Consider the following 26,931-nt stretch of genomic DNA (forward strand, 5'->3'; position numbering starts at 1 on the left):
ATTTCTAAAAATTTCACAATAAAGAGAACGTTGTTAGATTTTAACTATCAACATAGCATGCCACGTCATAAAAATGTCTACGTGGACTACTGAGTTTGCGTGTACACATCATCATCATCTTCACAAGTTTTTTTCCGACGACTTTTCCGGTTACACCATGTTTCCCATCATCATCTTCTTCCCCCTCCATTGTTCTTTCCAAATTTTCCTGTCAACCATTTTTCATTTTTTGTCCAACCCAATTTTATTTATTCCCGCAAAATCACAAGTTTGGAAAATTTAAAACATCAATATTTCATATATAAACATATGGTAGAAATCTATATGAATATACATATAAACATATACGAGTGGAAATCTATATCTATTTCAATCAGTATTTCTAAACCCCCCTCGCCACAGTTCGTTTTTCCGGCGGTTCGTTTTTCCGATGAGATTTCTGGAATGTAAAATTGGCAAGGGTTTGTAAGCATTTGAAAGGTGAATTAATTACAACCAGTTTCATGTATTTGAACTTTAAGAAACGCAAGAGAATCACAAAAATACTTTTTCCGGCAAGTTGTTAGGTTTCCCGGCGAAGGCTAGATCGAGGTTTTCTTTTAGTCAGGGTTTGTACGAACAGTAACAGTAAAAAGAAAGAAAGTCACCGGAATCAAAAAAAGGAGAGCGAGAGCGAGAGAGGGAGAGAGAGAGAGGGAGAGAGAGAGAGGGAGTCCGGCGGTGGAGGTTGTGGCCGGAATATAGAAAAGGGAGAGGTGTGTCGAGACAAAGAAAGAAGAATAGTAATATGTACTCTAGTATATGATACTCGTATATATAAACAGATATATAAATTTAGTCCACATCTGTTTTTTTCTAACGACGTGGCTAACTGGCCTTGAAGTTAACGATGTTTGACGTTAAAAATTAACGATATTACCATTGCGAAATTTTTAAAAATGAGATCCTTTAAATAGACGAAAGCAAAATAGATTCCCTTTAATCAGAAATTTGGGTAAAAAGGTTACCTTTTCATGGATTTTTCTCTTCTATGTACCAAGGTTATTAATTTATTACATTATATTCTTCAATCGGGTTTCATCCTATTTTCCCACAGAAAAACAACATTCTGCTATATTAGAAACTAGGAATTTCATGCCGCCCAATGGGTGACATAGGTTTTTGAAAACATTTATGTTTATGAGTGGGGTTAAAAAAAACCATAAATTTATAGGCGACAAAAAATATTAAAAACTAGAAGTTTAAAAATACAAAAGAAATGTAATAAACCAAAAAATAAAAATGAGAAAAAAAAATAAATACGAAAACCAAATGAAGAAGTTATAAAAAAACAAATGTTACATGTAAAAGAGGTATAAAAACCAAATATTTAAAAGAATATAAAAAACCAAAAAGTAGAAAATTAAAAAAATATATAGGTTTTTAAAAAATTTATAACATTTTAAAAAGTTATAAAAAAAATAAATACAATAAAGGTAAAAAAAAAGTTACAAATTACAAAACATTAAAAAAAATTATATAAAGTTAGGGGGTTGAACTAATAAAAAAGAAACAGTAGGGATAGAAAAATAAAGGAAAAAAGAAGGAGGGACCAAAATGCAAATAATCTATTACTAAATAAAAACAAAAAAACTTTTTTGGGGGAGGAGGGATCGAACCAGGGACCTTCCCTTTAGAGGGCAAGGTCTTTACCACTGAACCAAACTCAAATTTTTGTTCACATTTTACATATGTTTTATTTATACAAAAAATGCAAATAAAAACAAAAGTTACTGTTCACATCCATTTGCTTTATTATAGTAAGTAATTAATGTCACCGGCATGTTACTAACGGCTAAATTTCACCATTTCCAATTTTCCATCAAATAAAACATATCTTGTACCAACTATTCCACCATATATGAATTATAATTAGTATACAATCAAGTACTTCACCTATTTCATCACAACAATCTCTATACTAAACTAACATGCCCGCATAATGCAACGACAGTAATGTAATGGTGACGTCGACAACATATGCTGGTGTCGGCGAGTTGTGTAGGCTATTGAAGTAAATGTAACTGATATAATGATTAATGTAGTTATTTTAAGAGTTAAGGGACTCGTGGTATAATCAGTACCGACTTAAACTTTCTGGAGGCCTTAAGCAAGATTAATTTTGGGGCCTAATTAATTAAGATACAAATTAAAGTAAATACCATAAAGTAAGGGAAAAAAAGTACTTTATCTTATATACTAGGCTGCTATGTGAAAAGAACGCGAAGAAGCAAAATTTTGCACCATCTTTATAAGAAAGTCTTTCATATAATTTTTATATATATACATACACATAAGTGGATTTGTCTAGGAGCTGTGATTTATATATACATACACATAAGTGAAAACAAAACTAATTTGTGAGTTTTAATTTCGAAATGTGGATTTGTGATGAAAATTTTTTTTTTATCATGTAATTGAAGTCCAAGTTCATCAAATATCTTGATGTGGTTTCCTCTAGTGAATAATATGTAGTGATGGAAGATAGATATAAAGATATAGAGATATTGATCTAAGTGGTGTAAGTGATGATAAACTGAAGTACTTATTGTTGCTTCAAAGTTTTATGGTGGTTTAGTAAAGAAATGGCAGATCTTGTATATGATATGAATTTTGTTTTTTAAAGGTGTGCAAAAATAATAAATGAGGTGGAAATAATGCGGTGTATACGAATGAGGTAGAATATACACGTGGAATACAAATTAAAACAAAATGTATAGTGTTAACCGGATACCTGTTGTAAAGGTAAACTAGACCTACAGCAGACGTTATTGTCAAGTTTAATCCCATAAAAGACGCGTTTTTTATTCTAGCCCCCAAAAAAGTTTTTTACAAGTTTAAGTACTTTCTAAGCAATTAGCCCCCCCCCTATAATTACATTAACCTGTTAAAGGTCATTTTCTATTATTAATTATAGTGTGGAAACCTTGAAATAGTTTGTATTATCGTGTGGACAACTAAAAGTGAGCTAGACTCTTTTTTGGTTGGGCTTCAAATTTTTAGTTTATGGATCGGGGTGTGAAACTGAACTGAATAAATATGTATTATAAAAATTATTTTATTTTTGAAATGGTATTATCCTATTTAAAATGAATTCAACACAAATATCATACATTTTAATTAAGTTCATTTTCTATTTGCCAGATGTATTTTTTATGTATACAAAAAAGTAGCACAAATTCCAACCATGATATTTAGTCAAAGCTTAGATAAGAGGATAAGGAGAGATAATGATAAGAAGATAATGAAATCTAGATTGCATTGTTTATTTCACTTTTGTATCTATAAAGATAAGAGGATAAGGAGAGATATAGATAAGAAGATAAGAAAAATCTAGATTGCATTTATTGTTTATTTCACTTTTCTATTTATATAAAAAGGTTTTAACATGTAGTCATGTTATCCAAAGTTTTCTTCCTCTGAACTTTTTTTAATCAAAAAATAAGCCAAGTGACCACATTCTTTCATATTTCGTTTTAGAAAGCAGCTTTTTCTATTATTTGAGTTAACCTCTATCTTGATGGAGTCGGACTTCAATAATCTTCAATGTATTTATTCAACTTCCGACCATGATTTCACCGTTTAATATTAGGTAAGCTATATAATCCATGTTTTATTAGTCTTAAATTTGTAAAAATTTGGAAAAAGAGTGAGAGTATACCGCGGTTATAATGTTTTACGTAATTTTAGTTGCAGAGTACTTTCACTTTTAGCTTTACGAAAATTGGGTATGTAATTTAATTAAGTAGTTAAAATGGTGTTCATGGTTATCCAATTTGTATATGTCTCCAACATCAAATTTAATTGATGTAAAAAGGTGATGGAGTGAACAAACATAGGAAGGTAAAATAAATTTTTTCTTTTCCCTTATATTGTCTACTTTCTAAATCCTGGAGTGGAGTATGGTAATATGCAACAGACTTTTTTTTTTCAAGGGAATTTAAATAGTTAAACATCGTAAAAAAATGTCTCGTGTTGGATGACTCTTGTATTAGTTCATGCTATTCTGATTTATGTGATTTTTCATTTAATGAAATTTGCCAGGTTTTCTTTGACGAAGACCACCTCATTGAAGCAGCAACCGAAGTGATCAAGGTACAAATTTTTTTTATTTCTTTCCAAACATGGGTATCAAAGTTGTCTTGTTACTTTGTATGTTTCAGCATTCTGCAATCTTGCTTGTTCAGTGTACTTGAAAGACTTGTCAATTCTCTTTTTGAGTGTATTTACTTTTGGAATGTCTGGCTTGTATAAAGACCGCTCTTCCCAAAATTTGTATTTTGTTTTAGTTCAATCAATTAGCTTTTGACTGATTGTGTGCTGTGCTGGAAGCCTGGAATTGTTTTCTTGCTGTTATCTAAATGGCCATTTACAGACCCAAAGGCATTAAACTAGTGCTACCTTTTAATAAGCGACAGATTCAGCCCTAAGGGGTATTAAACTAGTGCATTCAAGTTTTTCTATTCTAGATATATGTATATGGTGGGCCCAACCTGGCATGCCCTGTCCCGTTATCTAACACGTTCATTTTGCAAGCTCTATGGTTTGCCAAATATGGTTCAGAGCTACAGTATGTGTTTCTTAGTCAAGGAGAGTGGGTTTGAACTTTTAACCTGAGACATTTTTCGTCACTAGTTGCAGGATGGTGACGCATGTCATGATGGTTCAGACTGTCATTATGTGCCTTGGGATCAGATGTCCCCTCCGTTGCTCAGTGGTGAAGGTGCTAGTCAAAGATGGAATGAAAATCGTACCTAGGCAGCCTTTGTATATTAAAGATAAATTAAAAACGGAGGTCTGATATCCAATCATAAAATCATCCATCCTCCCTTTAATATGGTCCTTTAAATGATAAATATCTATCTCGTCACACCCTTAATGTTTTTGTGTCTTGTTCTATGGTCCGTTAGGACATTATTAGGCTCATTTCTAGTTGTCCAAGACCAGAATCAGCGACTCGTAGGATTTTGGAGCTGAACCATTGTTCACGTGTTGGTATTTTCTTAATGGAAGATGTGTTAATGGACCAGGATGGTGCTGATCCAGATAGCATTCCATTGGCAGGGCTTCATAAACAAAATGTTCGGAGATGGTATAAAAACTTCAAGAACTTTGATTATGTAATGGACCACACGGATCATTTTTATTCGGCACAAGATCCTGCAATGAACCAGGTAAGCCTGTGTACATTTGACTTAATAATAACCTGTTGCTTATCTTTCATCATGTTCACACACACACGTCTATATGTTTCAGATGCCAGAAGACTGGGCTGGCAAGATACACGGAGAGTTGAGGATCCTTGAGGAACAGTTACCTAGTATGCTGCTTTCATATATCAGTTCACTTTTTATTTATTTAATTAGTTTTTTTTAAGTTTATCATATAGCTAAGCATGTAATTCTAGCTCAATGATTGACACATTGGGGTTATGTTTACAGAGACCATATATGTGATATGTGAGGGCTTATGAATCGAGGATGGATCTTTTAAGAGCGGTAATCATCGGACCTGATGGTACTCCTTATCATGGGGGTCTCTTCTTCTTTGATGTGTGTTTCACAAGCAACTATCCTGATAGCCCGCCTGTATGCCATTCTCTTCTTCATCTTCTTATATGTACTCGAGGCTTACATGTCAATTAGACTAAACCTATTAAATGAATTTGTTTCAGCTTGTGCATTATCACTCTGGTGGTCTGGTTATTAATCCAAATCTATAAAAGTGTGGTGAGGTCTGTTTGAAGCTTCCTACTAAAAGTGGTGGGTGGGAGTTGATGTGGGTGCCTGGCACTACGACTATGCTCTAAAGTCTGGTCTCCATACATAATCAGATTTTGAAGGCCGATCCGTTGTTCAATGAACCTGCATATGCAACTATGAAAGGCTCTTTTGACAAAGAATATGCTTCATTCCTATACAATGAGACTGCTTTTATTAAATCACTGAAAACAATGTTGTATACCATGAACAAACCACCCAGGGTAAGATTTCGAGTTTTTTCCCCCTTCGTTCCCTTCTACTTGTTTAGTATGTTTATCTAATGAGATGATGTTGGATGCCCGCAAAACTTTGAGAAATTTGTGGCCGCTCATTTTCGCATTCGTGCCCGTGATATTCTTCTTTTGGCGCGGAACAAGCAGCTCTATTCAAGCACGTTCCTGAAAGATTTGCGTGCATGCATCAAACCACTTGTAGCTGCATTTAACAAAACCAGGCCACAGGAGCAGAAAATAAGACTTAGGGAGAAAGAAGAACAGTAATTGAAAGACATACTTGCAACTTGGGTGAATGGATCAGGGATATTTTTATGTTTATTTTGATGACCGTAGTAGGGTCTTAGATGTTACAATCTTTTGGTTCAGGTTTGAATGCTTTGAACTTATTGTTCTTGTCTGTTCATTGCTAGCAAAGGTATCTCTGTGTTTCTTTTCCTTCTTTGATTTCACATAATGGAGGAACTTTCGAATCTTATCCGATCTAATGGGTTCATTTTTTTTTTATATAAAACATCTTGTTCCCTCTAGTATGTTATCATTTTCTACTTTCAATGATTCAAGTTTTTGATTTTTTTGGGGGTTTGTGATTTGTAATCTACACGTTTCAACTGATGTATGTGATTTGTATGTTTCCAAATCTCAATATCAACAGTATAATATTAATATGTACCAAGCAACTCCGTATATCTCCTTAATAAATAAAGTTTTGTTTTTTAATTGCATCTCTTGTTTGAGTAAAATCTTCTAGTTCCTAAATCTAAAACGTGTTTAGGCGGCCAAAAAGCTGTCTAGACAGTTCTCCTCTCCCGAATCACGAAACTTTCAAAGCGGAGATAATATTTATAAGGGAGTAGAGTTTGGTTATTTTTATTACTTTTAATAGCCGCGTTGTGGCGGGATTGTTAAAAATCGGCTGTTTAGTGTGGTGGTACGCTTTGTGTTGCGTGAATTTACAAACAAAACAAAAGGTTGATAAAAATTGACATAGCTTCAAAATCAAAATTAAAGTTTATCGTACATAAACAATCCATATGAAAAACTTTATTAGAAAATCAACATTGTATAGTTGAGTATAACCAAACACGAATACGCTACAGGTGTTGTAAATAGAGCTGAACCAGGCCCAGTCAAGTTAAATCAACATTGTATAGTTGAGTATAACCTGACTGCTCGTCCTCTGTTCCATTCCGATTCTAGAAGGCTGACTACTGCACACTTAAGAGTTCCAGATTTCTGCTTGTGTTCTGTTCTACATTACTGCGCAACCTTTGTTTTGATCTTGTACATGACACATTGGATAGGCCATCCAGACGATGATATAACTATGTCTACCTGTTCAATGCAAATTTATGGATTTAAGAATATATACATTGATGCAATTTGGTGTTGCAGGCAAGACCTCTGAATGGTTAGCATAGAAGACATATTTGATCCCTAAGAATAAAGGTTGCAACCGTAACCATTTTCGTATAGTTAATAAATTTTGGACTACGTACGGTTTAATGATTCACATTAGTCTAGCAAAAAACTATGAGGAGATTATAATGCAGTCAGGTGTCACTTACGTGACAATGAACCGATGTAGCTGGTTTTGTTCCTAATTAAATTACCAACGGCTTCTGATTAAAAATGGTTTTTGAACCAAGACGACTAGCTGGACCAAGTGCATAGTTAAGGGATTTACAAAGAGCTTAAGAGCACATGTAACAAGCATTAATTATTATTATTATGTAGTATATTCTTCTTGGGACTAACATTATACATTAATTAACTTAATCGTCAGGGCGACACGTGTCCTCCCGATGGTCTCTTGAGGCCATACGCAGGGAAGGGGTCATGCGGCCTAGCTTCAAAGGTTGCTGGAAGGTAACATCATAAGGCCCTTTATACACCATATGTTGAGGACGGGACGGATCATGCAAGTGTACACTATCACATAGTATATATACATATGAGTCTTAAATGTATTTAATTCTATTGTATTTATGTCGTATATATCTGGTCGTATTAAGAATTCTCGTATTTTTTAGACGGTAGTGTTGTCAATATAAACTTCATTTATATATTGTAATTAATAGTTTGTAACTTTTGTATCTCGACATCTTGCCAAAATGATTGACCGATTAATATATAAAAGTTTTTGCTGTTAAATAAAAAGTATAGTTAATTATTTTTACCCTTTTAAATGAGTTTCTAATGTAGGATTTTAAGGAGTTAAAACACTTGGTCAGCTGCGACTTTTATCATTCAGCAATAATAAGGACTTTTCGAATGAAAAAACTTTAATGGAGTAGAGTGGGGAATTTGTATTGCAAATGTCCATGGCCTAGCTATTAGATGGATTATAAAGTTGATACTATTTCTAGAGAAACTATTTCAATTCTAAGCCTCATTAGATGCTAAGATTCCTTTTATTCACTCAACAAAAAGTTTTCACAACATCCATATTATTTCTTCGTAACTTCGCAAATATGATACAACATTATACTCGTAGTAAATTAGTTCTAGGTCATATGCTTGTATTTGCATACATTATGATATGATTTTATATATATAGCGAGGTTATCAATTTATTACATTCTATTCTTTCAATCGGGTTTCATTTTGTTTGGTCACAAAAGTCACCATTTTGGAGTGTGAGAAATTCTTGTCATTGGCATGTAAGTAACAACTATAATTCACCAATTCCACCAAATAAAACATTATCTAATCCACCATATATGAATCGTAATTTATACGCAATCAACTACTTCACTTAAATAAAATAAAAAATTAAAATTAAAGGGAACACATACAACCATATATATATATTGCAAAGATCATTATGTAAATCAAGTTCACCCAACCACCCAGTCACTATGTCAGATGATGGCTCGACCAATTAATCCTGATTCACAAATGAGCTTTTCTGATTAATGATATAAAAAAATCAAAATGAAAAGAGAAAGATAAGAAAAATTAAGAGGATTAGATTGAATATTATATAAAATAAGTTACTTTTAAATAGTTGGAATAACTAGATTTTAGGTCCGTGTCTTATACACGGCTTGCGGCGTTATTAATATTCGATGTTAATTTATTATATTTTAAAATTTAATATTTTATTTTGAGTAATAAAAACTTGATCTATATATCAACACTTTAAGTTTTATATTGATATATTTTTAAAAATATATTCATCGAATTTGTTTACTGTGGCATACTTAGCGATATTTGAATATTACAAAATATAATATGTCCATCAAAGTTGTAAATTGTGACATATTTAGTGATATTTGAACATTAAAAAATCATAATTATATTTTTATATGCTTTATTTTTCTTACATGCTTCATGATAATTACTAAAAAACTTCAATAAAAAATAATAGTATAATTATTCTTAAAATCTTAATATATTTACATCAAATTCTATTTATTTTTAATTAATTAACTTTATATTTATATGATAAAACATATGGATATATATTAGTATAATATATTGGATATATATTACTTATTTATTTATTGGATAAATATTACTGTAGCTGTTATTCTATCAGATATATATTAGTTATTATTTTTTTTTCTATTAAAGTTATTGGGTAAAAAGTGTAAATTTGTGATGGAAAACAAAAAAGTATAAATTAAATTCAAAATTAAAAATGAAAGTCAACTTTAAGAAATCGAGAGTTGTGATTGGTAGATAAGTTATTAGAGCAACTATGATTTAGCATAATAAAAAGATTTCGACCCATTTTGAAAAACAAAAATTGGTTTGCAATGGTAAAAATCTTTTGTAATGGTTTTTTTTCATAAAAAAACCTTTTTTAAATTGTAATGGTTTGTCATGTATGAAAGATGCATTGGGCCTGATTTGGGTCGTAACTCGTAAAACACCTTTATAGATAAAAGAAGGCCCAACTAGTTTGGGCTGTGGTAAGTCGGTCTATCTCATTGATTCAGAGGCATGGACTTGAAAAAACAAACACTCCATATACACGGGATTTATATAACTTATCAGTGTCATCTACGTATCTTTTCCGGTTATGTGTTGCTGTCATACAGCACTAAAGTATCGGATTTATCCGAATTTTGAAAACCCCGATAACACAAAATCCGATCCATTAGCATTCCTTTATTAACACTTTGCTTTTATAGCAAAAAACACGGTACCCATAACGAACAAAGTCATTTTTAAAAATAGAAATAAGCTATATTTAGATTCTCATGAAGCTGCCAAGAATGATCTATGAAGTTTCATGGCATTGCATGGTTACGTTTTATGTGGTAATCACTCTATATATATACATAACATAACTCATGTAGGTTTATATACGAGTAATATATACATTCACTCGATCTGATCATATATATTCTCAATTTGATCCTTAACATTAGCAAAACAAATAATATGGTTATTCAGCCACAAGACATTGGCATCATGCTTAGCAGCTTCACAGGAGCTAGGAAACGATGGCGTCGTGCATACTATACTATATATTTTTCCAACACCTTGGTCTCCATTGCCAAAAACGTCGTCTCCAAGTCACTCCCCGTTTCTGAATTAATTGGAAAACCGGGGTATTCTGTCATTGATGTCGTCGTTCCCAAGGTTAGTACTTGTATCAATGAGTCACCGGATCATGCTTCCAGTTTTGAAAGCATTGATCAGACAATGCTCATTGATACTCTAAAAAATAAAGACTTGGATACGCTTTCCAAGTTTGATGGTGTCAAGGGCTTAGCAAAAGCCCTGGACACTAATCTCGAAAAGGGATTAGACGGGCATGATTTAGATCAACGGAGAAACGTTTTTGGTTCAAATACTTATAAAAAAATGCCTCCAAAGGGGCTGTTTTATTTTGTGGTAGAGGCTTTTAAAGATATTACTATTCTTATACTCTTGGGGTGTGCTGTTCTTTCTCTTGGTTTTGGTATCAAAGAAGAGGGACTAAAAGACGGCTGGTATGAGGGAGGAAGTATATTCCTTGCAGTCTTTCTGGTTATTGTTGTATCCGCGATAAGTAACTTCAGACAAGAGAAGCAGTTTGAAAATCTGTCGAAAATAAGCAATAATATCCAGATTGATGTTCTTAGAGAAGGCAGAAGACAGAAGGTGTCAATATTCGATATAGCAGTAGGCGACATTGTTGTGTTAAAAATAGGAGATCAGATTCCAGCAGACGGGCTATTTGTAGATGGGCATTCGTTGTTAATCGACGAGTCAAGCATGACTGGTGAGAGTGAGCAAATAGAAGTTAACGCCATAAGTAACCCGTTCTTATTCTCTGGTTCCAAAGTGGCTGATGGGCATTGTCAGATGCTTGTGCTATCAGTTGGAATGAACACGGGGTGGGGGAAGATGATGAGCTCCATTACTGGCGATAACAACGAGCAAACGCCATTACAAGAACGCCTCAACAAACTAACTTCTTCAATTGGAAAGGTAGGTCTTGCAGTTGCTTTGTTAGTTCTTGTAGTTATGTTAAGTCGTTACTTCACTGGATACACTAAAGATGAATATGGTAACCAAGAGTATAATGGAAAACGAACGAGTGTCAACAAAATACTTCATTCTATTACGGGTATCTTCTCGGCGGCTGTGACCATTGTGGTAGTAGCTATTCCTGAAGGTCTACCGCTAGCCGTCACCCTCACACTTGCATACTCAATGAAGAGAATGATGCGTGATCAATCCATGGTCAGAAAGTTATCTGCTTGCGAGACCATGGGTTCAGCCACTGTTATATGCACTGATAAAACCGGAACATTGACAATGAACCAGATGACTGTAACAAAGTTCTGGCTCGGTCTACAGTTTATTGAACAACGTACTTCCAATGTGATTGCGCTACAGGTTCACGAACTTCTCCAACAGGGAGTCGGGCTTAATACTACAGGTTCTGTTTTCAAATCTGCTTCACAAACAGTACCTGAAATCTCCGGCTCTCCAACTGAAAAGGCTATTCTATCATGGGCTGTTGTGGATTTGGATATGGATATGGAGAAACTGAAACAAGATTCAACTGTAATTCAAGTTGAGACGTTCAACTCAAAGAAAAAAAGAAGTGGTGTCCTGATCAAGAGAAAAGACGATAACAGCGTTCATGTCCACTGGAAAGGAGCTGCAGAGATGATACTGACAATGTGTTCAAAGTATTATGATAGCAATGGTTGTATACATATGATAGAAAGTGACTCGAAAACTCGATTGGAGCGTATAATTGAAGGAATGGCAGCCAGCAGCCTTAGATGCATCGCTTTTGCACATAAGCAGGTTCAAGAAGGTACTACATTAAGCGAGGAAGGGTTAACATTGCTAGGGATTGTTGGGTTGAAGGACCCGTGTAGGCCCGGAGCCAAGAAAGCTATTGAAACTTGCAGGTCTGCTGGGGTTGACATAAAGATGATCACTGGTGACAATGTTTTCACAGCAAAAGCGATAGCCGCAGAATGTGGAATACTTGAATCCAGTGAAGAAGTATGTGACGCGGAAGTGGTGGAAGGTGTACAGTTTCGTAATTTTACAGATGAAGAAAGAATGGAAAGAGTTGACAAAATCCGTGTGATGGCAAGATCTTCTCCTTTTGACAAGCTTCTGATGGTGCAGTGCCTGAAACGTAAAGGTCATGTGGTTGCAGTCACGGGTGACGGGACAAACGATGCACCGGCACTCAAAGAAGCTGATATAGGACTTTCAATGGGGATTCAAGGGACTGAAGTAGCAAAACAAAGTTCGGACATTGTGATATTAGATGACGATATTGCCTCTGTTTCTACTGTATTGATGTGGGGACGGTGTGTTTACAACAACATTCAGAAGTTTATTCAGTTTCAGCTTACCGTAAATGTTGCAGCTCTTGTCATTAATTTCATTGCAGCCGTTACTTCTGGTGTCGTTCCCTTAACAGCTGTTCAACTGTTGTGGGTGAATCTGATCATGGACACTTTGGGTGCCCTAGCACTAGCAACAGAACGTCCCACCAAAGAACTCTTGAACAAGCCTCCTGTTGGTCGGGTCGAGCCTCTGATCACAAACATAATGTGGAGAAACCTATTAGCACAATCTCTTTTCCAGGTAACAGTTCTATTGATCTTTCAGTTCAGGGGTAAGGCAATCTTTAATGTAAATGAGAGAGTTAAAAATACTATTATCTTCAATACGTTCGTCCTATGCCAAGTGTTTAATGAGTTCAACTCAAGGAAGCTGGAGAAAAGGAACATATTCAAGGGGATTCATAAAAACCGATTGTTTCTTGGAATCATAGGGATGACCTTAATTCTTCAGGTTGTGATGGTTGAGTTTTTGAAGAACTTTGCGGATACTGAGAGATTAAATGGACTACAGTGGGGAATATGTATTGCCATTGCAGCTCTATCGTGGCCTATTGGATGGATTGTGAAGTTGATACCAGTTCCAGAGAAACCATTTTTAAGCTATATCAGACGCTAAGATCTGTATTCGTTCAGCAAAATCTTTTGACATCATTAAGATTATTTCTTGGTAACTTGCATCAATATAGTAATTTAGTTTTCTGTCATGTATTTACCTATACATACTGATTCTATAATAGTAATACTTAATTTTTATGTTCTGTTCCTTCATTCGACTTCATCCTACGAAAAATGGGATCACTGAGTACATGACTTCTAAATTCACACCATAGGCAAAGATCACTCAAGCAACTTAATTTGATCTTGATTAACTAAGGAACCAAATTCAGCAATCTGCAGTGTTTGAGAATAAGATCAAATACTTGCAAATGGTATGCAACTAACTACTACACTTCCCTAATTCCACCAAATAAAAACCAAATAAAGCATATCTAATTCAGTGATTTGTGACTAACATAATAGATAAATAAAACTTTACCAACCAGTGTACTCAGATGGTGGCCTGACCAACTAATCCTCATTCATGAATGAATTTTTCTTTCAAATCAAGCATGTCATTGCAACTATTGTAATAGGAAACTAGTATATTGGTTAGTTTTTTAAAATTCACAAAAGAATTCAGAATATATTGACTGTACGTAACCGTTTTTACTACACAAGCTTGAGCATTGTCAATCCTCTAACATCTTATTAACCAATCGAAAAACTCAAGGTTACCTTCATTTGACAATATTGAAGTCAGATAACTCGCGTTTAAAGATCATGTAGAGATGGCGTTGAAAGCTAGCTAGATCGAAGATAAGTTGGCTAATCAATAAAAGTATATCGATCAGCTAGCCATGTTATGTTGGGATAATTCCAGTTTCCTACAGGTTGAGACTTCGTTGCTGTTGGTAGCCCATCTGAAGAGCGGCCCATAAGGCTTATTAATCTCATTGAGCCCTTGATTAGTTGAACAGGCAGTTATTGCCTACTTGCCTAGGGGCGGTTAATTAATTTTTTAGTGATACTCGTATAATTTTACCCATAACTCATCAGAATAAAAATTCAGGTTAGGGTTATTTGAATTAGGTAGGATTTTGAGTATCCAAATTCAGACTAACTAGATGATTTATCTAACTTGTTTGTTAACACAAGGATTGAAAAACTATAATAAAAGTGGACAGAATTCGATACTTATAAGCAAAACCCCCTTTTTTTTTTATTTATTAAGTGACTGAATTGATTAAGTGATTAAATAAATAAATAATGTATATACGGATTAAGTCAATACAGTTGTTTTTTGTTTATTAAGTCATAAAAACAAACAATTTTGATGACTTAATGGATTTAAGTATTTTCAATTAAGTCATGACTTTTTCTATTAAGACATTAACAAACACCACTTTAGTGTAATATCATAAGAGTTATTTAATTCAGGTTAGAGTCATTTTTATTTATTTTTTTATTTATTTGAATGGCAAATTTGACATTTTCATATATCCAATCCTAATTTTAGAGAAACTCATGATGGCAAAACCGTGCTCACATAAATATTTGAACCCAAAACCTTTTAATCCCAGGCTCCGCCATATTTTCGTTGCAGCGAAAAAACAGTGGCAAAGCATATAAGCAAAGTTTATAGGGCCTAAATAATACGGAGTATGACTTTTTATACAATTTAAATTTTTCAAATTTTGTACATGTAATATTCTAATAAGTTATTAAGACCATAATAGTCATAAGGGGTGTGTATAATATCGTCATTGGCAATCCCTCGCTCATCATCCAGGAACCCACCTGAAGCGAACCAAGTGTCCGCAACGCTACTCTACCTAGAACCCATCCACGCTCTTGTACCATCATATCAAGCCAATTTCCCAAATGTGCGCCGTGGTGATTCTTATGATGGAGCTATGAGTGTCTTTATGAATTATGAACATATCACTATAATTGGGCCGAGCCCAAATCAAGCTATATACCAGGCCGGCGGGCCTTACAGTTATGGGCCTATACTAAGTTAACATTATATACACTGTTTCAATTCCAAATTTCCAAATTCCAATCAACATAATCTTTTCATATTCTTTTTGTATAATCAGATCATTGTTCTTAACAATTAGTGCTTCTGAAATTGCAAACGTACAAATTGATAAGAAACGTATTAAACTATTAATACCGATACTGGAATTTAAGAAGTATCATTACACGTAAAGGAGTCACATTTGAATTTCAAGTCAATTAAGAGGCAGATGACCGCTCAAAAAATAAACCATCATTTTTCTTCTTAATGTGTTTAAAAAAACTTACATGTAAATTATATTGTAAGCAAATAAATAAAAAGTTTAATAACAATCTTTTGGTAAAGAAGACAATCTTCAATTGGCTTGAAATATAATACCTCTTTAAGTACTTTCCTAGTAATTTGTAAAATAAAACATAAAACATAAAACAAAAACCCAATATTATCTTTTATGGGTTATCAATCTCATTATCCTATCATTTATGACAATGTATGGAGAGATTAAGATGTCGACAGTTTTATCATACATAAAACGGAGATGTTGCTTCCATTTCTAACCTAAAATATAAAAGAACCTTGACCTAAGTCTACAAGGCAAAAATGTTAATCATTAATTTATCCAAACCTTGCTTGTTTCATGCTAAATTGTCCATCAAATAAGTTTTATTTATATTCACATATATTCACATGTAAAATGTGAGTTCGATTCAAATATGGAAACAAAATAAAATTTAATAGGTGTACAGCTTAAAGTTTGGACCATATATATACATCTAACAATAGCATAATACCCGTGCATGTGTGCAATGCGAATAGCCAACTAGGTAATAAGCTTCTCACAGTTTCTTCATTTTTGACATTTGACAATAATATATATTCAATGATTTTTATCGTCTTTGATTTTCTTTTATGGTTTTTGACGGTGGTTCATGGTTGTCGGGGTTGGTGCATAAGAATAGAAATATAGTCTATAGCCCATAGGAGAGAATGTGATGTATCTTACGTTTATATCAGAAAAAAACTTAATCAATACACTTATGTTGTGTTGCTAAAAAAAATTTTTAACAACTTAGTTCAATTAAAATACCCTCGAATTATAACCAAATAATATGTTGGTTATATCTTAATATATATATATATATATATATATATATATAAAAAGTCAATTTATTTAGTAAAAAGTAATTCAATATGTTTTAGATTATTTTCATTTCATTTCATTTCCTAATTGAAAATCAGAAAACATATATATGACAAGTTATAAACACTTAAACTGGTCATAAAATGGGATGAATAAAGTGGTTGAGTAGTTTAATTAAGTTTTTTTAAAAGAAAAATATATATTAAGGCTTAAGTAGTGGGATCTATGTTCATTTTAAGTTTCGAAATATACATGAAAAAAAAGAGAATTTAGATGTTTTATAAAATAAGATAGTATAAATGTAGATATGAAATAATCGACTACACAATGTGTTTTAATTATGTTTCGGCTTACTTTCTCATCTTAATCTTATCAATTTTTATATGTGAAATACACATAGCCATATAATAAGTCATGTTTACAATATAATATAAGATAAAATAATTTATATTGCATGACTTTACCTATCTTATTATCTTAGGTACTGTTATGTTGGAAAAAAAAATTAAAAATTAAATCTTTGATTGTGATAAATATATATAACTCTGTGAATTTTATATAATCTCCATGAAATATTACTGCATGCTTTAACTAAACTTTCCTTATAATATAACGCACTTTCGTTGATAAAATAAATAAAATAATTAAAAAATATGAAGTATAGTTTTAATGTTGTAATTTGTGCAATTTAAAAAGTTTATATTCAATTCATACGTAAAGATATGTTTTTGTATATTATAACAAGCATCCATGATCTATTTTCCAAACCTTCACAATTTTCTAAACATATTCTTTGTCTTTAGTTTGCATTTACCACATGCTTTGATCAACTTCCAAACAAATCATGACAAATATAGCTACCCTAATTACGTTTGGCTTTATATATTGCAACCAAGTACAATGTACTTTCGGTGGGCCAAATTGATTATTGATGTTGTAACTAACATTGAGGTCTTAGCTAAACAGTCTAAGAGGTTTCTATAACGAGGAAATCGCGACAATAGCCAAATTTAATTGCGATCGTATCAAAATAGTTAAGTTTTTTTGGATTATTATAAAATAGCTATATAAATCGCAATAATCTGCAAATCGCAATAAGATCATGAGAATCGCAATATCGCAAGATCGCAATGAGATCTTGCATGATCGCAATGAGATCTTGCAAGATCGCAATGAGATCACAAGATCGCAATGAGATCATAGAATCGCAATGATATTTATTTAATCTTAGCCCTTGATTTTCAATTAAGGGTCAAGATCCTCCCAACTTGACTAGTCAAGTTGGGAAAACTTGAGGGAATCTCATTCCCATTTTTTATTATTCGCATCTCTTTATAACGTTTTGCTAGATAGTTACTTATGCGGCTATCTATAATATAACTAAAAGAGGGGGTTGGGGTACACTTGGCACCCATAATCCTCCTCCTTAAGCCTAATACTCTCTTCTCATTAATCCTCTATTGTGTGGGTATAAGTTGAGTATTATCTAAATATGAACGAAGGTATATCATTAAAAGTCTAGCAAAATGCTAAAATGCTATTACTAATTAAATACAAGTTATATGACTATATCTCGTTACAACTTACAAGGAATATACAACCATCGAAATAACTACCGTAGAAAGTTTTGATTACAAAATATAGTGCAAGTGACGCAAAACGCAATTTATAAATTATGAGGTTTATATACAGTAGTAGTCCTAATATCCATATGATGTACGGTAGCTATATAGATTGTATCATAAATAAATTCGAAAATGTCACATACATGATTCGTGTGTATGAAATAAATTATAATTAAAGTAAACTGATCATCGAAACTAAATTATAATAAACAGTAATGATAATAAATATAATATATGTTTAGTTAGAGTTTTTGAATTTACCTTATTATTATAAGTAATATAAGCAATAAGAATTGTAAAAAATAAAAAGAAATATTAATGAGAAAACGATCAATCAAATAAAATTATAATAGGTTTTGTACCTATAAGCCAATAGTTAGAGTTTAATTCTAAGTCTAATAAGGAATTTGAATCTATATAGAACTAAAAAAACTAATTTAATAAAATAAATAAATTAAAAAGACACATGTCGATTTAGGATTATGCCACATGTCATTTTAAAAACATCTCAATCATGTTTTAGTTTATGAGCAATGATTAATCCTCCTAATCAAATAGCCTAATAATCCTCCTAACTATGAGATGATGATTCAGGGGATAAGATTAGGAAAGAGAATTAGTGGATATCATATGTCACCTTCTTAATACTTAAAAAGATTATAAGGCTATTTGATTAAAAAGATTTATTATTTTCCTTAATTTATTGGTAGATACGAGTATATGATAACAATAACAATACAAACAAGATCCCTGGAATCTGTTTGCCGGCCCTAAATCCAAACAATTGTCAGCTAAAATTGTGAACAACTAGTGTCACTTGGTAATTTCCTTGGTAATATCAAAACTATACCAACCCACAAGTAGATAGATGGTCCAGTTTTTTTTTATCTTTTAAGATAATCTATCTTAAACATATAACATGTTCAGCCACATGTTAGACAATAGACACCGGCATATATGTACTTTCTATATAATAATTAACAATGATTATATTAATAATAAAAGGCAATGATAATGTATGATGATGATAAGTAAATTGAAGAATCTAAAAAGCGGGAAGCAAGGGTTGGGGCTTATGAAATCCTGTCACTAACAACTCTAACATGAACAATTAAGATTCCCACGCCATACATGTACTTGCACTTCCTCCCACATTTTATTTTTAACTTTTCTTTATCTTTTTTCTTACTTTGTTTTGTTAGTGTAAAAATCCCAAGAAAAAAAAATTAATACCATATATGTAATACTCCTATTTTTAATGCAATGTACAATGATAAAACCTGTAAACAAATTTGTTTGAACTAATAAAGTTGGGGTTTGCTAAATACAGCCCTTAGGGCTGTGTTTAAGGTGCATAAATTGTTTGTACATTTACCATGAAAATCAGGGGACGAACTTTTAATATGAAAGGTACAAGTTTTTTTTATGCACGTTATATAGTTATATGCATGGTCCAAAAAATGCTAGGCTATATATTAATTATAGAAACTAGTTTTCCCCAAATAAACAAAACTTAACTTGAAGAATGACAATAAATTTATTTTTTGGTAGCATCTTGACAAATCAAAAAATCCAACTAACTTTTTTCCATATAGAGGGTTGAAAAAGACTTACAAGGATTCCATCGTTCTTCCTTTAATCACATTCGGATGAAGATGTTATGCGAAATAATAACGCACACATTTGTGAAGCATAATAACAGGTGAAGATGCCACATGATCTGATCTTTCCTTTGGTTTTACAATTTCGACACCATATTTGATTTTGATATAAGGAAAAGTTTAGATCATGCTGGCAGCTTCATCTATTACCGATTCACGTTAACATATTCCATGGATTCTTGGTATTTGAGAGAGAAAGATAAGAGGGCGATCGAGAGCATGCAAGAGAGAGCAAAGGATTCTAAGGGTATATATAGAGAGAAAATTTATTAAGGAAATTAAATAGGTTGTAGTAATTGAATAAGATTTAAAAAAAAATTTACAAAAAGGAAGATACTCCTGATATTTTGTTTCCATGTTAGTAGGATAGTTGTACTATTTTTTAGTTTGATTTTGTTTGTTTTGTTGGTATATGGGGAACTTTCTTTTATTGATTCAGTTCAATTTCAATATATATTGTTAATTGTTATTATTAATTATATTTTAAAAATAGGTCAAAACCCATTATCATTCTATACATAATACATGTAATTATTTTTTAGCTTATAAAACAATTTGTATATTTACTCTGTTATACTTGTACAAACTAAAAGTAATTTAAACTTTTTTATTGAATAAATTAAGGTCTATTTAAATCGTATTGGTTAGTAAAGAAAAAGAAAGAAAATAGTGGTCCAAAGGAGACAGGTTGAATATTGTCACACCCACGCCACCTCTCGCCCCCATGCAGACAACTTATTAGCGACCTTCTCTATAATTACAGCCTTTTTCTTAATTATCTTTTCCTCACGGCTTATGGCTTGGGACCACGTCTAATGCTATTATATTTCAATTCATTTTCAACTTTTTTATAAGTAATGACTAATAAGCCACAATTTAGTTGAAGGTATTTATGGTTTTATTAATTTTGTTCATCATTTATCTTATAGTATTATTGGACATTAATTAGTAAGTATTATCATCTTCAAGATAATATTGATTAATGTAGATATATAACATAATTCATATATTCGAAAATGGGCCAAGGAACATGCTTATATAATCTTATGGCGCGTTTGGTTCACAGAATGTTTTGGGAAGGAATTGAATTTTTTAAAGGAATTGGAATTTGAAGTAATAGAATTTGACGGAATGTTTTTGATTTTTTGAAAATTCAAGTGATGGAAGGAATGAAATTCCTTCCTCCATCCCCAAAGAATGGAGATTCCATCAAATGATGGAATGTTTACATTCCTATGGAATGAGATTCCCTCTTCTTTGTGCAACCAAACGCACTAAGGAATGAAATTCAATTTCAATTTCATCAAATTCCATCAGATTTTGTTAACCAAACGCGACCTCTTAGGGTAATGATCATCTGTACATGATTACCTTTTGATCAATACATTATTAACTATATTAAAATATGGGAAAGTGAAGGTGGTGTTGTTATGCACCCAAGTTAAGTGAAATTTCTCTCACATGTTGATTTTTTTAATCCATAAAAAATATGAGGGACAATTATTAATTTATTGTACATTAAATATTAAAAAATTAGTTTGTGAGAAGGATTTTACCCAACTTAGGTGTATAACAACACCACCTTTACTTTTACATTAAAATATTATAATGTATAATAATACATAACATAGTTTCTGGTATACAATTAAAAAATGTTAGATGTTTCATCTTAATAGTAAAGCTAGTGTTTCATCTCTTATTCTTCCTTATATGTACGCATAAGAACTCAGAATTTTAGGGGGTGTTTGGTACAATGGAATGAAATGGATGAAAAGGAAATGAGATAGACTTCTTATGTTTGGTTGCAATGGATAATAGAAAAAATTTGTAGAGAATGGACGAGATTGAAAAATATATGTATATATAAATATATATATATATATATATATATATTGTTTTAATGATGTTATATATATTAAATTTAATATTTATTTAAAATTTTGTATTTTTCATATATTCATTATCTACTTGTACCAACGACAAAATCTATTCTCTTTTCAAATACCTATTATCTTTTTCTCACTATATTCATTCTATATTACATTTCCATTTTTTTTTATTTACTACCAAACACCCCCATAGTCTATTTTACATTAACAAAAACCCAATTTTAGAGTTTGGCGTTAGGCCCAACAAAACAATTGAGACACACATGAACATACATAATATATTTATTTCTACTACATTATAAAAATAATAATATTCTCTCCTAACACTTTTTAACACTCTCCTCGTAAAAATGTCTTCATACGAAATGACCATTTTAACTTTAATGAATTAATTAATTTTTTTTATTCATTAATTTAAACATTTTCACTAAAAATATTTATACTACCCTTAATGAAGAATAATTTACAACATAGACGTATCAACTTCTAAAATAATTACACAACCTCTTTTACATTAATTATATTTTTACAATAATAACCACACCGTCACCACCAGTCACGCCACCACCACTACCAACTACCGCCGCCAATACCACACCGCCATTACTACACCACCGTCGCATTGTGCGGATAAAATGCTAGTTTGTTTATAAAAAATGAACAAGAAAAGAAAATAGTTGTTTTATGATGATGATTACATTAAACTTTGTTATAGTTATACGGAGTACAAAACATATCCGAATAAGAACACATGAGAGTTTTTATTACTTTTGATTTAGAATATAGAAATTTGAAAATAAAATTCAAGGGCTTGATCATTACTTATTACATGTATATCGGAGTTTTTTTTTTTTTTAATTAGTTTCTCTTAACCAAGTAGAAATTTAAAATAAAGGTGAAAGATTTAATCCTACTACCTGTATCTCGATGCCATCACATACGGCAAAAAACGATATTATGGCCTGTATATTTGGCACAAGTTTTTCAATAGCTTTTCATTTTAAAATAAAAGCTCTTAAAGTATTAAAAAGTTTTGTTTGGATGCAACTAGCGTTAGCTTTTATTTGAAAATAAAAACTCCAAAATGAAACGTTAATTGAAGTAGCGTTTCAAAAGTTTTAATTTTTTAATCTTTAGAGGTTACACAAATACCTTTTGAAGTTACAACTGCAACTTCCATACTAAACACTTTTAAAAAATAAAAGTTAAACCTAACACATTTGTTTAAAAACTATAGTTTCCAGATCCAGTTAAAATATACAATTACAGTTAACAATTACAACTACTTTTGTGAGGTGTAATATAAAACACTGTGATTTAAGTTTTAAGTCATTATCTAATTAAATTACTTATTCGATCATCATCATAGAATAGAAAGGTGTGCATAAGATGATCCGCATTAAATTTGGAATTTGAAATTTTTTTTATCTAGCAATGAAAAACCCAATTAAATATTACTGGTGTTCGAATTAGTTAGAGGTATTTTTGGTTTTCACTTTTAAATCTTAAGTTCAACTCTTTTGGAGTGATAAGTGTGGTCGTATTGGGGCTTTTTTCTTAAAGTTTTTTTTTTTTTTTTTTTGAGAGGTATGGATCATTTGCTCACAATAGGATATCTAATTTACATTGTCTTAACCCGATCTAATTTAGATGCAAGTGTTGGAATAAACATGATTCAATTCTAGTGATAAAACATCCCTAATCGTCCTGTGGAACCTGTAAAAGCATAAAGCATAATTGCTATTGATTTCGGGTTCCCATAACAAGATGATTGAGTAATAATTAGATGATAAATTCGGCTGTAACATGATGCACGAATTTAATGAGGAAGACACACACGAATTTAGGAAGGATTAGGGTGTGTTTATGTGATTATCCATTAACCTAATTTAGGGTTAATGACTCTCTATTTATAATGAGAGTATTTACACATTCAACCCCTTTGGTGTTTAATATGTGTAACATTAGTCCTCATAGTTCCAATCATCTAATGAGAAACCCTATACTACATCTTTAAGAGTAAATACGCCCATTATATATTTACTAGACATAGGGATTTCAGCTATCGTCAATTATCATATCAGGAATGACACATGATCAATGACAGTCACACTAACGTGGTTCCAACAGTAAGTACTACAAAACGGTGGAAAAGCTTGTGCTAAATACGATAACGAAACAAGAGAAAAAAAAAATCTCAACCACAAGGGTCATGCACTCATGACATCGGTTTCACCTTATGGTGTTTTTAGTGAAATCTCATACGGGCATCAAGAACTTGCCGCAACACGATAGCAAGATAAATGGCAAACTTAAAACAAATATATTCACCTTAACTAAGCATATCATTGCCTCGAACAAATTATAAAAACTCTCAAGTCACAAAAAAAAACAAAAAAAAAACTAAGGATATATGGAGTTTAATTGTAGTAGATGTTTTGTTTTTAGTCTAAACAGCAGGATTTTCTTACAATGCGTCGAATAAATATAATTACATCAAATAGTTCGAGCATTTATATATGTCAATCGTGCCATAAAAAGTGGTATTTCTTACAACGATTCCGTAACTAAAGAAATAAACAGAGAACAATATTTTGAAAGGACATATCTAATTAAAACTACAACAGTTCGACTTAAATGTAACTTCGTTCTTATGTCTCCAAAGTAACAACTAATAACCACTACTCTGTGCACAAACATTGTAGTAGATGTTTTTTTTTAATTTATACCTACTTATAAAAAAAATAGGGGATATCATATATGTTGTTGAAGACATAAAAATTGGCTGCATCAAGATGAATTTCAGAAGGCAAAGATGTTTATTGTTCAAGATAAAAGGGTAAATAACTTATTTTATAAAAACTTCTTATTTGCTGCATATTAGATTTTTCCAAAAAAATAACCCTCTTTACTTTTAGAAATGTTAAAAGTTACTCTATGCAATTTGACAGATATACCATTTTCTTTTTTTCTAAATCACCTTCTTCTATATTAGTAAATTTAATTATCTCCATCAATATACGCAAAATACCTTTAATAAAATAAACTACGCCATTTGTCCCACAACTTTTAAAATAACTACACCCTAGCCATTATATTAATTTTATTTACATCAATAACCTACATTACTTATTGTCACCACCAATCGCCGCCACCACCCGTCACCATCGCATTGCCGCCATCGATGCTGCATTGAGCGAGTACCATGTTTGTTTTCTTAAATAAATATTAGGTGTGATACAAAATCATTCATCGAGTTAATTACGTTAATAAATAATAAATTCGTTTTTAATCGTGCTAGACAGCTAAGAGAGTTTAATTAAGTGTATATACGTAGTTTTGGCAGTAACATGATAATAACCCATTAAGAGGCAAAAATCTTTAAATTAGTCACAAATTAAAAACTGTAGTCGAATAAATAAGAGTTATAATCGAAAAATGTCCCGAAATATTGCATTTTGCCCAAAAATTTTATAAAATTTGTTCTATATGATAGTATATCTCATGGAGGATCAAAGTCGATCGAATGATTTTGCCACTATGCAAAGCTTTGGGTATGTTTTTCTGTTTCTTTCGTCTTTTGATTCCCCTTCTTTAGGATTTGCGCAAATGAAACCAATACCCCATACCATACTTTCACTAAAGTAGTAAAAAGTTTTTATTTCATCCATAAAGTTTATATTATATTGTCTCACTTGGGGCTATAAATCGTCATCTTTTTCGACCAATATATAATTTGTACATGTAGGATAGTGAAATGAGAAGATACCTTAAGAAGAAAATATTCGTTTATTTATTTTTTTTAGTTTGTTTTTTGTTTTTTTGGTTTTTTTATTTTTTCATCCTCTCTTTAATTTAACTAATTTCAGAAAATATACTAAAAAAATTTTAAATTATATTTTTTTCAAAGGTCATAGCCCGTAAGCTATAACCGAAGCCTCTCAGTCTATGGCGGAGCCATGATGACTAAGGGTGAAACCCTTTAGGTAGATCACTTCATCACCGATCACCCCTATAACCTATCACCAACTATGACCTATCACTCCCACTAGCTACCTCTTATTAGTTAATATACTTAAGGGCGAAACCCGTACCGTATCCTTATATGTATAGCTATAGTTATTTTTTTTTTTAAAAAAAACTTTTTTCTTTTATTTTTTCTATGGATTAAGTTAATTAAAAAAAGAATCAAAAAAGTGGGAAAAAAAATCAAAATAACAAGGAAAAAAATATCAAAAACGAACATTATCTCTTTAAGAACCTTCTCCCTGTATTTCTACCCTGTACATGTATCTATAATTTCTTATTATAAAAGTCGGAGCTAGTAAGACCATTATTAAGGGAAGGGTGATATAATCAAATAAGAGGGTGAAAAAAGGTGAAGAGAAAATGAATAAATTAAAGGTATGTGATATAAATGGGTGATAGGAAAGTAAAATATGGATAGGTGAAACCATTCACTTAGGTCTATCCTTATAGGAACTCCTAACCCACGTTTAACACTATTTATCAGTTTTTCTCTTTTCTAGACACACCAAGACACACCCCTCCTTATAACTCCCACTTCCTACACTCACAAAATTAAAAACGGACCCACACACAACCTTAGATGCGCGTCCAAGTTTAGAAGACACCCCTTAGACGCCATTGTAGACGCGACCATGCTAATAGCGTCTATACCAACTCATGCGTCGGAAGCATACAAGACGCAAGGACTATTTACTATAAGGACCGGCCTTAGGGTGTGTGGGTCTGTTTTGTTTGTCTTATTATGTTTGTTTTATTTTAGTTTGATGTATTGTGGGGTAATGTGAGGTATTAAATTTGAAGGTGAAAGCTTTAAGAAGGGTGGAAAAGAATAAGAGGTTACGGTGATATGACAATAAAAAAATATATGTGAAAGAAGTGAATGGTTGCAAATAGTTTAAAAGACTAAAAGGTGGTTGGTCGATCTCTTCAGAGCAACAGAACTAATTCTAGTTCCACCTAATCAAGCCCCCAGTCACATACACTGTTGCTCGTAATTAAACATATCCGGGTATGATTGATTTGTTTAATGCCCTCAAAGGATTGAAACCAGAAAGCAACATTCTGAAATTGGAAACTAGTTTTCTTTGGAAAGACATGGAACTTAATCACAAAGTTATTTCTATTAAGAAATTAATTAAGCAGTTCATTATATAAGACAGTAACGTGTTAT

General features: G+C 31.9%; 2 protein-coding genes across 3 annotated transcripts; both read left to right on the forward strand.

The window, feature by feature from the left end:
• Positions 1–3,450: 3,450 nt before the first annotated feature.
• Positions 3,451–6,517, forward strand: LOC122607465. 2 transcript variants are annotated; one of them, XR_006325045.1, is made up of 7 exons: positions 3,451–3,631; positions 4,084–4,134; positions 4,675–4,834; positions 5,070–5,213; positions 5,296–5,359; positions 5,481–5,627; positions 5,714–6,517. XR_006325045.1 is itself a non-coding variant. In XM_043780442.1 (7 exons), the coding sequence occupies exons 3-6, from the start codon at positions 4,682–4,684 to the stop codon at positions 5,510–5,512; spliced, it is 513 nt and encodes a 170-aa protein (XP_043636377.1). In that variant the 5' UTR covers positions 3,451–3,631; positions 4,084–4,134; positions 4,675–4,681; the 3' UTR covers positions 5,513–5,627; positions 5,714–6,517. The 2 variants fall into 2 exon arrangements, 1 of the variants encoding a protein (XP_043636377.1); XM_043780442.1 differs by having other exon boundaries at positions 4,950–5,213.
• A 3,870-nt stretch (positions 6,518–10,387) lies between these two features.
• On the forward strand, positions 10,388–13,613 carry LOC122608122 (calcium-transporting ATPase 12, plasma membrane-type-like). Its single transcript, XM_043781215.1, has one exon. It carries the CDS (start codon positions 10,430–10,432, stop codon positions 13,469–13,471), a length of 3,042 nt encoding a protein of 1,013 aa, XP_043637150.1. The 5' UTR covers positions 10,388–10,429; the 3' UTR covers positions 13,472–13,613.
• Positions 13,614–26,931: the final 13,318 nt, after the last annotated feature.

This window comes from Erigeron canadensis, chromosome 7 (assembly GCF_010389155.1).
Source record: "Erigeron canadensis isolate Cc75 chromosome 7, C_canadensis_v1, whole genome shotgun sequence".
NCBI lineage: Eukaryota > Viridiplantae > Streptophyta > Magnoliopsida > Asterales > Asteraceae > Erigeron > Erigeron canadensis.